This window comes from Bubalus bubalis, chromosome 14 (genome assembly GCF_019923935.1).
Source record: "Bubalus bubalis isolate 160015118507 breed Murrah chromosome 14, NDDB_SH_1, whole genome shotgun sequence".
Classification (NCBI taxonomy): domain Eukaryota; kingdom Metazoa; phylum Chordata; class Mammalia; order Artiodactyla; family Bovidae; genus Bubalus; species Bubalus bubalis.
Window position 1 is genome coordinate 23,609,955 of NC_059170.1, and position 15,634 is coordinate 23,625,588.

At 43.7% G+C, this 15,634-nt stretch overlaps 1 protein-coding gene across 1 annotated transcript in view; it reads left to right on the plus strand.

The window, feature by feature from the left end:
* Positions 1 to 1,345: 1,345 nt before the first annotated feature.
* Positions 1,346 to 15,634, plus strand: part of PSMF1 (proteasome inhibitor subunit 1) — a 38,838-nt gene continuing 24,549 nt past the window's right edge. Inside the window, exons 1-4 of the mRNA XM_006048972.4 lie at positions 1,346 to 1,637; positions 6,671 to 6,823; positions 8,329 to 8,411; positions 10,963 to 11,145. Of these exons, the coding sequence (XP_006049034.1) occupies positions 1,509 to 1,637; positions 6,671 to 6,823; positions 8,329 to 8,411; positions 10,963 to 11,145 (548 nt within the window). The 5' untranslated portion in view covers positions 1,346 to 1,508. The remainder of the gene's footprint in view (positions 1,638 to 6,670; positions 6,824 to 8,328; positions 8,412 to 10,962; positions 11,146 to 15,634) is intronic.

Consider the following 15,634-nt stretch of genomic DNA (forward strand, 5'->3'; position numbering starts at 1 on the left):
GGGAAGCAGCTTCCATTCTCCAAGTGAAAAATGAAAGTGTTAGTCTCTCAGTTGTGTTCAACTCTCAGAGACCCCCGTGGACTGTAGCTCACCAGGCTCCTCTGTCCATGGGATTTTTCAGGCAGGAACACTGGAGTGGGTTGCCATTCCCTTCTCCAGGGGACCTTCCCAACCCAGGGATAGAACCCTGGCCTCCCGCATTGCAGGCACATTCTTTTCCATCTGAGCTAAATTTGCAAAATGGGAATGATAATGGAACATATTTCATAAAATATTTGATAGAATGATACGAAATTTTTCACCCAGGATCCAGCACACAATAAACATTTAATAAATGTTATCCAACGAGCCAGACTGCTAGATTGCAGTACCATCTCTACTGTTCACTCATCTTGGTCAAATACACTCCTCTGTGTGTGTTTGTTGCCATTGTGTAGTCACTAAATCATACTCTTTTGCGATCCCATGGACTGTAGCCTACGAGACACCTGTGTCCATGGGATTTCCCAGGCAAGAATACTGGAGTGGGTTACCATTTCCTTCTCCAGGGAATATTCCGGACCGAGGGATAGAACCCGCCTCTCCTGCTTGATAGGCAGATTCTTTACCACTGAGCCACCTGGGAAGCCCCGTGTGTCTGTTTACCCATCTGCAAAATAGAGCTATCAAATACCAACTTTATAGGGTTCAGTCTTGAGGGTTAAATAAATTAATACAAGTAAAACATTTACAATAACGTTCCATGGACAAGCACTGCATTGCTGCTGCTGCTGCTAAGTCACTTCAGTCGTGTTCGACTCTGTGTGACCCCATAGACGGCAGCCCACCAGGCTCCTCCGTCCCTGGGATTCTCCAGGCAAGAACACTGGAGTGGGTTGCCATTTCCTTCTCCAATGCGTGAAAGTGAAATCGCTCAGTCGTATCCGACTCGTAGCGACCCCATGGACTGCAGCCTACCAGGCTCCTCCGTCCATGGGATTTTCCAGGCAGGAATACTGGAGTAGGGTGCCATTGCCTTCTCCGAAGCACTGCATTAAGTGCCGACTATTACTACGAATATGTTTTAATCTTATTTCGTAATCTCTTCTCCTACCAGCATATGCCCACTCTATTTTGCAGAAGTCTGTGACTCAAAACAAAGGTAGCCTCTCTTCAACGATGCCACAACCTACGTGTAGCACACCTACCACCTACAGAGAAGATGAAGATCCCAACTTTGAAGGACCTCGCTCCCAGGGGTCCTGCCCTGCCCATGTTCTGCCTGGCGGAACCTTTAAGAGTCTTCCTTCTGTTTCCAGCCGGGCGCTCTCGCGCGGCAGCGCGGGAGTTGAAGTTACTTCCGGTGGCCACACCCCCCCGCCTCTGGGCGTCTCCATTTTGGTCGCGCAGGTTGACATTAGACCACAACCAGCGGAGTAGCGGAGAGGAGTCAGCAGTGTTGTGAGGGCCCTGTCGGCTCACCGCACTTTCTTCCTCCCTTCCTCCGCCCGCAGAAGCCAGGGTCGCCCATGGCTGGCTTGGAGGTACTGTTCGCGTCGGCGGCGCCGGCCATCACCTGCGCGCAGGACGCGCTTGTCTGCTTCCTGCACTGGGAGGTGGTCACGCACGGCTACTACGGCTTGGGTGCCGGCGACCAGGTACGCCACGGAGCCAGGGTGGCGTGGGACCATTGTGGAGGCGGGAGGCGTCTTCTGCCCGAATCCAGATCCCAGAGGCCTGGTCCAGAGTGCCCGACCTTCCCCCTTCCCAGGTCCGGGCCCTGAGGCTCATGACAGTTTTGGTACCTGTACTCTGCGGCTCAGGGAGGTGCTCTACTGTTGCATTCTAGCTGGCACAACGTGATTTGAAAACCCATGGTCAGAAACTCGCTCCAGCACCGGCTGGCGTTCTCCCAGGCTGGGATTTTGCCCTCTGGCACCGAGACGGGAGTAATAAGCTCCCTTGAGCACTCCTCACCTACCCGGGGTGAGGGCTGTATTCAGTACCACCCTCCTACTGTACTGGAGCGTTCACCTGGATCCAAGCACCGTATAGAGGGACACCAGTATAGGGGCGCTTGGACTCAGCTCCAGTCAAGAGCAGAGGGCTCGACACCCTTCACTCTATACTGCAGGGCCCCGTGCTGCCCACTCACCGTTGTCATCTTGACCTCAGGCTCCGGGCCAACAACCACCTCCCCAACATGTACACACATGCGTCCTGGGTGTGAACGCCAAGTAAACTGTCCTTCACCATAGCGGTCCCTACAGTAGCAGCCCCTCCTGCTCTCCCATTCTTAGACTCTGCCTCTTACAGCTGGGGGCCTTGTTGCCAGTCCCCACAGAGCCCCAGGACTGCCGGTGCCAGCCTGCCTCACTTGATTCTTTGTTGTAGCATTCTCCCATCTTCCTTGCCCCTTCCCTGTGGCTCTCCCCCGCAGGGTCATTGTACACATCAGCTTCCTGTGAGCACTGACCTGGACCTCTTTCTGCGCAAATCCTGCCAGCAACTCTGTTGGAGACTCTTTGACAGCTTAGAGACCTCAGTCTGTGTGGATCATTGCCTGCTCCTAACCGCCAGCTTTCCCCTGTCCTGTACTCCAGGCTTCCAAGTTTTAAGAAAGAATGTGATTTGGTCTAAAAAAAGATCCCTGACTGAATCTCAGAGGTGCACTCTGTTTACCGTGCCACATGTTGAGTTCATGCAAAACAGAAAAAGTTGCTGGCTCCAGACCTCTTGGGGGAGGCCCCAGGAGAGTGCAGATGGGGATTTGGAAAGCATTGCCCACTGTCCATCTGTCCACTCCAGTGCTAGGTGAAGCATGTGCCCCTGGGGGATGGGTGTTTGTGTTGCGCACTAGAGCCTGGTGTATTTTTGCTTCTCTCTGCCCTTAAATGCTTCTGGGGCTCAGGTTGTGCTTGTCCTCCTCTCACTTCTGCGGTTACTTACATTCAGAGTAGAAGCCTTTTGGAGGAGTATCTTTCCTATTAGTTTATTCAAGAGAGGTTTTAGTTTTCCAGCGTGGGGCCAGCAGACTCAGCTGAGACCAGCAGTGTTTGCAAAGTTCAGCGAATGTTTGTCTGAAGCAGCCGCCTCCTGCTTCCCACCCTTCTAGGGGTGATAAGAGAGAGAGGAAGGTCCTGAAATTGTGTACTTGATCATTTACTATGTTGACAGTTAAATAGAAAGCTAAATTGTCTCCTTTTCTCTTTGGTTCTATATTCTCTGGCTCAGGAAAACTGTGTACATAAAACTTGATTAGAAGAACAATGCATTTTCAATCAAAAATTCAGTATTGAGTTTGGATTTCTCTCTTGAAGTCAGTACCACACCTCGTAAGAACTTTATAGCTCTGTCAGGTCGTTTAGGTGGCCAGGGAATAGAGATGGCCACAGGCTTGAATTCGAGGATTTTGTGTTCTGTTGTAGGAATCTAAGGATTATGACAAAAGAGAAAATTGCCTGAAATGATCTTTTTGAGACACATTTTAGCCCAGGGATACTGGGATGCACTCACGGCCATTAAAGAGTACTTCCAGCCCCAGGATTTTGCCTAAGGGGACAGCTATCTTTACTTTGCGGGGTGGGCATCTTTAGCCATAACACAGGCAACCAGGAGCTCTGAATGCCAAACCCAGCTCTGCACCTGACTTACCATGACCTTGGGCAATTCTCAGCTCCCTCTTGTTGTTGTTTAGTTGTAAAGTCATGTCTGACTCTGCTACCCCGTGGACTGTAGCCTGCTGGGCCCCTCTGTCCATGGGATACCCCAGGCAAGAATACTGGAGTGGGTTGCCACAGCCCCCTCTTAGCTCTTAGATTTTTTTCATCCAAGCCAGTTAAACTACACAACCATGTTCTTTGGCTACTTTCCAGTTGTAGCTCTTTGGGAGGTCTGATATTGATGTCCTAGTCCAAAAGGCAGTTGAATGCCATGTTTGACTTGATATCACCAAGGCCAGTCTCTTTCAGTCCCACCTGTTTTCCCGTATCAGGGGAGGCGCTGAGCTGGGGAGCACTGGTTCTGCTACAGTGAGAGGTATCAGCCCCGCCAGACCCCAGTAGTGTCTCTTGCTCTGGAAGCCAGATGTTATGGGGTAGTGAGCAGGCCCAGTTATATATATTCCAAGAAGAAATTCTGGTGGGTTGAATGCTGTACATGGAGAGTATAAATATAAATTCAGAGGCCCTTGATACAACAAAGACAAGTCATATTATCAAATTCTTGGCTTCCAAAGTAAACCATAAATCCAGGACACTACGCGTGTTACAGGAAATTTACCCAGCTAGGGGTGAGGGGATAATTTCTTAAGCAGAGTTGGCTGATAAGTTTCACTTTTGTTTTCTGTCACTTTCATTTCCCTGCTTCAGGCCTGTGAGTTTCCTTGTCATTTAGCCAGGTTTGAAACCAGGCCAGTTGCAACATCTTGAATTTTATTTGGCACCACTTTGCTCGTTTGATTTACAAGGCCTAGAGGTGACCAAAGAGGAGAGGCCCACAGTCTCTATTCTTGGCTTCCCGTTGTCCTTGGTATCTGTGAGGTTTGTGTGCCTAGACCTTTGTGTGTTGTTGTTGTTCTTCATCTTTGGTCCCACTCCTTCCCTCTATAGTCTCGTGAATACAGATCTTCCCAGTCCACTTGCTCTGTGTTTAGCTATAGACATATGCATCCATGAAAATAATATAGAGGGTTTTTTTCATGTGTTTTAATTATTCTTTTTACATAAATGGTACCCAACTGTAAATCTCATTTTTTAAAAAAGTTTCTTTGTCATGTTGTTTATTTTTACCTATAATACTGCAATTAGATCTAGTTGTTTCTTCTCACTGCTGTACTGTGGGCATATTGTGCAATTTGCCTCCCCTTTGGTGCCCTCAACAAGCCCTTGTCGTATTCCCTGTGCTTCTGTGTACAGAATTTCTTGTAGGAGTGGAGGTTTAAGGTCTTGGGGTATTGGCTTATCTGATGGCACTAAATATTACCAAATTGCTCTCCAAAGGGGGTTGTATGAATGTGAACAGCCTCCAGCAGTACTTAGAGGTTGCCGTTCTCCTTACACCCACACAAACACCTGGCAAAAAATAGAAAAACGGAGGATAGCAGTCAGATGGATGGATCCTGGTATCTCTGAATGCTAGTAAAGTTGAACAACCCTTTATACAGAGTTAGTTGCTCTTACCTTTTGCCAGTTTTTCAAGTGGATTACCAATTTTTATTGTTCATTTTTCAGGCATTCCCTTTTTGTTCTAGGTATTAATTCTTTTTCATTTGCAGCCATGGCACATAGCTCATCCTAGCCTGTGGCTGCCTGTTCACTTTGTTAGTAGTAGCGGTTATTGATCGGAAGCTTTAAATTATGAGCAGTGTCAAAGATAGCATTTTTTTCTTTTGTGGACCTTGTTTAAGAAATCTTTTCCCGTCTGGAAATCAGGTTTTGGGTTTTTCTATAGAAATAGTTTGAGAACTATGTCACAAACATTAGTGTATAAAAGGAAAGTCCTCGGGTTTGTTTTTCTTTTAAGAAAGGAGAACATCACAACTCCCAGTGATGTGCATTTTTACATCCATTTGGTTGGCAAAAATATTTTAAGTTGGACAGTAGCAATGTTGCTCACCACTTGAAACAAGAACTTGGATACATTGCTCATGAGAGTGTAAATCCATACTTTGGGAAACAATTTGATGTTATCTTATAAATTAAAAGTTCTTCCCCTAGATATATTTTATAGAAGTTCATTTCTATGTTACTAGGAGATGTGTGAGCTACCCTGTGTACAAGAATGTTCATAGCAGCGTTATTTATAATAGCATAACAGATAAGTTGGAAACACCCCACATATCCATCAAGGGAGTGTAACTTGCAGCATATTCATACAACGGTGCATTATGTGGCTGTGAACTATGTAGCAATGGAACGCACTGTGCATCAACTATAGTTACAGATAACTCTCAAAACAATATTGAATGAAAATGGCAAAAGTGATGCCATTTATATAAAATTCAAAAACATTTGAAACAACTTATTTTTAGGATTTGTATATAGTAACATAACTATAAGGAAAAGTAAGGAAATTTTTAAAAATACAGACTAGTGACTACCCACAAGGGAAGAGGAGGGAGATTCATTAGGGGTACACTACTCAAGCCATGTTCTTTGTCTTAAGCTGGTTGTAGACACCTAGTTGTCCATTTTATAATTCTTTTTTTTTTAATCTTGTACATATTGCTGTATTTTGTGTTTGTATGAAAGTTATTCATAATTTTTGTTAAACCACTACAGTAGTCTGGAGAGGTGTCATTACAATCTATTTTTAGTCACTACTTTCATGATGCCTTTGCAGTTGGCTGAAATGCCAAACTTTGAGAAACACTGTCCTTAGAATTTCACAGTATTCCTTGAGATGACTGGCCTTATTCTTGGCAGGGAGATGGAGAGATTATTTAACCAAGACTGTAGCTTCTTAACAGGTTCCAGTGCTGTGTCACAAAGGCAGTCAGGAGTGAGGGAGAAACACTGGAGCTGGAGTCCAGAGACCACAGATCTCTCACTTGCTGTTGGACCTTGGACGTTTTACTTCTCCCGACCTCCATGTCCTCATCTGTAAAGTGAGGAAAGAGGATTAGATTATCTGTAATTTCCTTTTTTCAGATCTGAAGTCATGATCTTTCTCCTCTCTGGTGTCTTCTCAGCCAGGTCCCAATGATAAGAAATCAGAACTGCTGCCAGTGGAATGGAACAGTAATAAAAACCTGTATGTCCTCCGGTATGAGTCCAAGGATGGGTCCAGAAAGCTCCTCGTGAAGGCTGTCACCGTGGAGAACAGCATGATCATCAATGTGCTGGTGAGTGTAGTCACAAAGAATCTGATGTTGGGAATGGACCTTGGGATCGCCTTTTTGAAACCCATTTAAGAGCCCTCAGTGTACGTGAAGCCTTTAGCTAGTGATCCTACTTCTGGAACTTTATTCTGAGGCCAGGACCCTAAATGTAGAAATGCTTTGTGTTCAAAGATGTCTACTCCTTATTATTGTAAAAGGAAGTGCTTGCCATCACAAAGGAGTAGTGAAGTAAAGTAAAGTAGATTCATTCAGGGACAACTTGGAAGAAAACAAAAAAAGCTTTTTGTAGCCCTAGGGGACTGCTTTTAGTTCCTTAGACTTGCTTGGCTCACAGCTTTTTGCTGCCTTGAAGCCTTTATCCTTCTCGTTTTCCCTCCTGGAAAGCTCTTCCTCTCCACCTTTGCTGCCTCACACAGGTACAGTCCTTTAGCCTGACTGACTCCCTTTTGTTTTCTTTTCACTTACTCAGAAAGTTCAGTCAGTCCTGACTGCTTCCTCTAGTCTGTCAGAAAGATCTAAATTATGCCTCTGCTTCATCATTTTATTTTCCTGCCTGGTACTTGACACAGTTTGCAATTAGTTAATTACATTTATGCTTTGGTGTAATATTTTGTATTCTGCCACTATAGCAGAACATGCCCTCTAAGCACCCTGAGGGCAGTGACTCTCTAGGTTTGGCCTGGTTGTCTGGATTCATATAAAGATATCATGCAGTCTGTAGTGTTTTGCACTTTGCATTTTTACCTTGATATGTTTTGGAGGTCTTTACACGGCAATGCAAATGACTATGCCTTATTCATTTTAACCACTATGTAGTATTCCATAGTACAATAATTTATTTACCCCTCTTCCTTTTGATGATCACTTATATCGTATATCACTCAAGATTCTTAGTTGAAACAACGAAATCCCTTTAGGTTCATTTGAATAGTTGGGTTTATTAAAAGAACTGGGATAACTGAGTTGTCAGAAGGGCTGGAGAAGCAGTGTGAAGGCTGAGCTTCCAGGGCATTGCTCCAAACCATGCTGTGGAAACCAGTGCTGCTGCCGTCAGCCCAGGGCATTAGGTGCTGGCTGGCTGCCAACCCAGGGGCCCCCTTCTCATGAGCCACTGATGTTGTAGCCCCTGTGCTTCTGCTGCTGCCCATAACGGCAAGATGTCTGCTTCTTACCCAGCCTGTTTCTCCATGTTGCTCACCGCCAAGTTGAAGTTGGGCATCTATTTGGCACCCCATTCACATGTTTGATTTCAAGCTGCAAAAGAGCTTGGGAAGTAGGTTTTTCTGGGCTCTGCCTCAGAAAGGCATTATTCCTAAATCAAGAGTTGGCCCCAAATGCTCAATGTGTATTTCATCTGTTACAAATAGTCCTTGTATATGTCTCTTGGTGCCCATGTGTATTTCTTTAGGTTGGATATAAAATTGTTCTTCTCCCCTCTAGTTGCCCACTTACTCACTCATTAGACCAGAAATACCCCAGTCTCTCATTTTTTGTTTTCATTTTTCTAGGAACATGGCTCACAGCAAGTGTCAGATTTGACCCTGAACTTGAATGATTATATCGATTCAGAACATCTGGTTGACTTCCACAGGTATTTCTAAGCGATGGCTTTTGCCTGGGAAAAAAGAAGAGAGAATCAATGGCCAGACATAAGGAATGGACTTGAGGTGTTAGAGAATGGAGGAAGGTTAACAGAAGGATCCTTCTCTCCTGGGCACTCTGTTCTTTCTGTTTTTAATTTATTTTAAGAGAAGATTCGTGTGGGAAATGCCCCGTGAAATAAAATGATGCAACTTAGAGACCACAAATCTGCAGGGTAGAGATGGGGCCAGGCCAGTGACCTCTTAGGATAAAGTGTACCTACTCTGGTACACTCCATTCCCCAGTTTTTTGTTTTAATGGACTTTATTTTTTACAGCAGGTTTAGGTTCACAGCAAAGTTGAGCAGTAAGTGTAGCAAATTCCCTGGGACCTCCCTCTTGCCCCGCACTCTCACCATCCTGCAACAGAGTGGGGCGTTTGTTATAGTTGATGAACCTGTGCTGACACATATCACCCAGATTCCATTCTTGGTGGTGTTGGGGTATGTTTACTTTTGTAAGAAACTGCTGCACTGTCTTCCTCAGTAGCTATACTATTCTGCTTTCCCACCAGCAGTAAACGAGAGTTCCTGTTGGTCTGCGTCCTTGTCAGTGTTTGAGATTTCGGCTGTTCTAACAGCTGTGTAGTGGTATCTCATTTTTGTTTTCATTTGCAGTTCCCTGATGACATATGATGTTGAATATCTTTTCATATGCTTTTCTGTTGTCTTTGCATTTTCTTTGGTGAGGTATCTGTTCAGGTCTTTGATCCATTTTTTAATCAAGTTGCTTTCTTAAGGTTGAGTTTTAGGAGTTCTTTGTATATTTTGGATAACAGTCATTAATCATATATGTATTTTGCAAATATTTTCTTGGAGTCTAACTTGTCTTCTCATTATCTTGACTTTTTATTTTGAAATTTGCAACCCCTCAGAAAAGAGGGTTTCCAAAAATAATACAGTGAACACTCATATACCCACCACCTAGGTTCACCAGTTTTTAACGTTTTGCTGCATTTACTTACTTTTTCTGTATGCTTTTTTGTTCTTGAGCCATCTGAGAATTATTTCCAGACTTTATGAACCTTAAGCCCTAAATATTTCAGCATGTATCTCCTCCTTCTTATGTAGACGTCCTCCTGTATAACCTTAAGGCAGTTATCACACTCAGGAAACTTAGTTTTGATACATGAATGTCATTTAGTACACAGTCAATGTTCAGGTTTCTGCAGTCATCCAAGTAGTGTCCTTTCTGGGTAGTCTTTTAGTTTTCAATTTGAGGTTTTTGTTTTTTTAACCCAGCCAAATATCACACATTGCGTTTATTTTCATGTCTTTTCAATTACCTTTAATCTAGAAGTTTCCTAGACTTTTATTTTTCTTAGCATTGCTATTTTTGAAGACTTGAGGTCAGTTGTTATATAGAACATTCAGATTGTTAACTTATCATTTGATTCAGGTTGGACATTTTCAACAAGAACTCTATGTAAGTGAGGTTATGTTCTTCTAAGTGTTTCATGTCAGGCTCATGACATCTGTCTTGTAGATTTTGTTCAGTTTGGTTGCTTGATTATGACAGTATTTGCCACCTTTCTCCCCAGTAAAGACATCTGTTTTCCTTCAGGTTTTGATTTACATTTATGAGGTTTGCTTTTTTTTTTTAATTTATTTTTTATTGAAGTATAGTTGATTTACAGTATTGTGTTGATTACTGCTATATAGCAGAGTGACTCAGTTATACAATGTAGACATTCTATATATCATATTCTTTTCCTTTGTGGTTTATCACAAGGTAGTGAATGTAGGTCCCTGTACTACACAGTAGGAACTTCTTGTTTATTCATTCTGTATATACCAGTTTGCATCTGCTAATCCCAAACTCCCAGTTCAGTCCTCTTCCACTTCCTCCCATTGGCAACCACCAGTCTATTTTCTGTGTCCCTGGTTCATAAGATTTGTTTTTTGACTCAGGATATGACTCATTTTAAAATGACAGATTTTTAGGAATTCCGTAGAGTCCTGCTCACTCCCTGCTACCTCAGTCTGCCTTAACACTTCAGCGATAGCTCACATTGCTTTTCTCTCACAGACAGAGAAAAAGAGGCCTAGAGCAGCCTTCCAAGGCCCCTGAGTTAGTGACAGAATTGGACATTAAGCCCCGGAGCCCTGCCTACTTGGACCAGGAACCTGGTTATCCTTCCCATGGGGCCCTTGCCTTCCATGACTCTTTCCATGACATGTGATGAACACACAATGAGGCTGAGGGCAGGGTGGGGTGGGGTGGGCCCAGAGGAGTCAAGGCCCTGTTCCCCTACACCCTCACCTCTTTCTAATGGGGTGGTAAACGAGAAGGGGCAACTCAGATGCCTGAGAAGCTTAGGCCCAAATTGCGGAGACAACGCCGGGCGGCCCGTTCCCACCGTTGCACACAGTCCAAACGCTATCAGGGCCGTCGCCGCTCTTGCCGCCACCGTCGCCACCACCACCACCACCACCACCAGAATACTGTGCGCAGGGTTACCAACCAGCTGAAAGCAGCTGACGCCTCGTCTCCTTTCTTCAGGGTCTACAAGAACAGCGAGGAACTTCGGTCTCGTATTGTGTCTGGGATTATTACACCTATTCATGAGCAGTGGGAAAAAGCCAATCTAAGTCCCCACCGGGAGTTTCCCCCTGCCACTGCCAGAGAGGTGGACCCACTCCGGATTCACCCACAACACCCACATACCAGCCGACAGCCTACCTGGTGAGTACACAGCCCACAGAGGGCAGCCCCAGCTTCTCTAGAAGGATTCTATCCATGACCATCCTGCTGCTTGACTCCTCTCTGGACCCCCCACATCTCTTCAACAGGATTGTCAAGAGTCTTGGTATTTGGAGATAGGAAGTGGAGATCTGAGTGAAGCAGTGAGTTCTTGTACTGCTGCTAGTCACCCCAGCATCTTAAGGCTGCCTGCATCTTTTTTAGGGCTACACAGAGCCTCTGACTCGCCCAAGGGTCAGTGCCTCTGAGGCGTGTGTGTAGTACTCCAGAGTTGCTGCCCAGCTGGTTCAGTTATTCATTCCAGAGCTGTTTGTACAGGACTCTGAATCAGGCTTTGAGGGAAAATGCAAAGATGCAGAAATACTGGAGGTTCCTGGAGGGGGTGTCGTCTCAGTGTTCCCTTTCTTTGCATTTCACTTCATTGTAGCCCCCGATCTCTTTGACAACGTGAAAACTTTTCCAAAACAGCATGAGGTCTGAGCAAGTCATGTCTAAGATCTTTGCAGATTGGGATGGCAGTATGTAGGACTGGAGACTTCTGCTCTGAGAGAAGACAAGGAGCAGGGACGCCGTAGTCTGTAGCTGAGATGGCACTTCCCAATTTGGAGTCCACGGTGCGGTAGTAATGGTGGGCTTGGCAGGGTTAAGAGGGAGGGCTCACTGTGCAGCCATAATAAGCACTCAATAAGTGTTAACTGCCATTGTAAATACTCTGTGTTGCAGTTGTATACCTTTGATTAATTTAATGGGAAATTTATTACTATAATAAGTAGTAATTGGCAAGTCTCTTTGACAATTTTTGGAAATACTGGTTTCTGTAGGCAAAGTGGAAATTGATAAAAAGTCTTGAAAGGTTGGGAACAGCTTGTTTGATTATTTAAGATGACTTGCCTAAGGTCACCAGCCAGTAATAAAGAGACAGAGCCGGAGCTGGGGGTTCAGGTGTCCTCACTCTAGCCCAGTGTTCTGCTGTGATGTAACCAGAATATGTTGACAAGGTTTAAGGATAAGCCCTAGACAGCAGTCAAATTGGGGAAGACTTTTAGATCTTACTAAGTGGATAGTAATTCTCAGCTCTCTCAGATTTACTTCCCATATCAAAACATATTTTTTGAAATCTCCTTTACTCTCTGAAAATGGAGTTCATAGATAATCTAACTTATCAAATGCACCATTTCAAAAGGGGTTGTATAAAGTATAATATAAATGAGAAATAAATAGTACATAATGATAAGATAATGTTTGTTTCATTGTGTAGATGCCTGAGCATAACTACACCAGAAAAGATATGCACTTGTATGTGGGGTTATCTTGAATTTGACATCATTTACAAATCATATATCTGACAAGAGACTTGTATCTAGAGATACAGATACGTAGAGAACTTTACATTTCAGTAATAAAAAGACAACCCAATTTCAAAAATGTTAAAGGATTTGAATAGACATTTCCCCAAGGAAGGTGTACAGGTGGCCCATAAACTTGAAAAAAACGGAAATCAAAACTACAGTGATAAACTACTGGTTTATGCACATCTTCATGTACAACTTTTGTACAAGAATGTTCACAGCGGCATTACTCATAATAGCCTAAAAGTGGAAACAACCTAAATGTCCATCAGCTGATGAATGGATAAATGTGATATATGCATACAGGGAAATATTTGAGCAATAAAAAATGAAGTACTGATACTGATACACATCACCACATGTATGAACCTTGAAAACATTGTGCTAAGTGCCAAAAGCCATTTATGTGAAATGTCAAGAATAGGCAGATCCACAGAAACAGAAAGTAGATTATTTGGTTGTCAGGAGGTGAGATGGAAGGATTAAAGAGCATGAATGGGGAATGACTGCTGATGAGTACAGGGTGTTTTTTTAGGGTGCAGAAGATATTCAAAAATTAGAGTAGTTGCACTTTCTATAAACATCTAAAAACCACCATGTTAACTGGCTTAATTTTGTGGTACATGAAATATCTCAGTAAAGCTGCAAAAAAATTTTAAAAGGTCCTAGCTTTGTCTTATTTGGAAGCATGAATATATAACAATTGAAATAAGGGTCCTAAGATCAGAGTATAAGAGCACTGATAGTAATCGCCCATGATTGAGATTTTGTATTTTCCCTTCAACTGGAGAGTGGTTTGATAATAACCTAAACAATATTTTTTGAGACCAGCATTATACTAGCAAAAGGAATTTATTTAAAATTAGTTACTGAAGTCTTTCCCCCTAAGAAACAAGGCAAGGATATCCATTCTCACAAGTCTCACTCAGCAGAGTACCGAAAGTTTTGTCACCACATTAAGACAAGAAAAAGAAAAGGCATACAGATAAGAAAGGAAGAAATAAAAGTTTACATTCATACTTGACATAATGGTCTACATGGAAAATCTCAAGGAATCTACCAGAAAAAGAATATTATGAGCCTAGTAAGGTTGTAGGATACCAGCTCAACATCCAAAAGTCAACTGTGTTTCACTGTATTAGCAATAAACACATGGAAATAGACGTTTAAGATACAATATAATAGCTTTTAGCTCAGCTGGTAAAGAATCCGCCTACAGTGTGGGAGACCTGGGTTTGATCCCTGGGTTTAGAAGATTCGCTGGAGGAGGGCATGGCAACCCACTCCAGTACTCTTGCCTGGAGAATCCCCATGTACAGAGGAGCCTGGCGGGCTGCAGTCCATGGGGTCGCAGAGTCGGACACAACTGAACACCTAAGCACAGCACAGGCCACCATTTAGAATTACTGAAAAAATACTTAGGTGTAAGTCTGACGAAACATTTCAGACTTTTATGCTGAAAACTGTAATCAAAGAAGACCTAAATAAATGGAGAAACATCACATGTTCATGAATGGAAGACTCAACATAGTAAAAATGTTAAATACTCCACAAACTGATACACTCTGTGTGTTAGTGGCTCAGTCGTGTCCAACTTTTTGCCACCCCATGGATTGTAGCCCTCCCGGCTCTTCCATCTATGGAATTTTTCAGGCAAGAATACTGGAGTGGGCTGCCATTTCCTACTCCAGAGGATCTTCTCGACCCAGGAATTGAACCTGCATCTCTTGTGTCTCCTGCATTGGCAGGCAGATTATTTCCCTCTGCACCAAAGATGTCACATACTCCACAAATTGATACAGTAGTTTAATGCAATTCCTATCAAAATCCCAACAAAAACTTCTGAAGATAGAGCAAGATTATTCCATAATTTATATGGAAAGGCAAAGGAGTTTGGAGTAGCTAAAAATAATTTTGAAATTAAATAAAGATGGAGAAATCATTATACCCAGTATTCAGGCTTATTATATAGCTACATTAGATGGACAGACTCATAGGTCAATAGAACAATGTCATTGTTGTTCAGTCACTGAGTTGTGTGCAACTCTTTGGGACCCCATGGACTGCACCATGCCAGGCTTCTCTGTTCTCCACTATCTCCTGAGGTTTGCTCAAATTCATGTCCATTGAGTCGGTGATGCTATCTAACCATCGCATCCTCTGCCATCACCTTCTCCTTTTTTTGCTTTCAGTCTTTCCCAGTATCAAGGTCTTCTCTAGTGAGTTGACTCTTCATATCAGGTGGTCAAAGTATTGGAGCTTCAGCAACAGTCGTAATCAGGGTTGATTTCCTTTAAGATTGACTGTTTTGATGTCCTTGCAATCAAGGGACCCTCAAGAGTCTTCTCCGGCACTACAATTTGAAAATATCAGTTTTTTGGTACTCAGCTTTCTTTATGGTCCAGCTATCAGGTCCATACATGACTACTGGAAAAACCATAGCTTTGACTGTAAAGACCTCCGTCAGCAGTGGTATCTCTGCGTTTTAAGTCTTTGGGCTGCGAAAGGCATTTGGAAATATGTAGGCCTTGTTCTATGCCTAGAAGATGGGGATAGAGGCTAGGAATAGTGCCAGCCAAGCACAGGCCTGCTGCAGACAGAGCCAGCCCTGTCCTATCCTGCCCTTCATGTTCTTTTCGGTTGGCTAAAACTCCTGGTCCACTAGCACAGGCATTCACCCCATCCTTGAGAATACTACCATGCAGTTCAGTTCAGTTCAGTCGCTCAGTCATATCTGACTCTTTGCGACCCCATGGACTGAAGCACACCAGGCCTCCCTGTCCATCACCAACTCCCAGAGTTTACCCAAACTCATCTCCATTGAGTTGGTGATGTCCTCCAACCATCTCATGCTCTGTTGTCCTCTTCTCCCGCCTTCAATCTTTCCCAGCATCAGGGTCTTTTCCAGTGGGTCAGCTCTTCGCATCAGGTGGCCAAAGTATTGGAATTTCAGCTTCAGCATCAGTCCTTCCAATGAACATTCAGGATTGATTTCCTTTAGGATGGACTGGTTGGATCTCCTTGCAATCCAAGGGACTCTCAAGAGTCTTCTCCAACACCACAGTTCAAAAGCATCAATTCTTCGGTGCTCAGCTTTCTTTATAGTCCAACTCTCACATCCA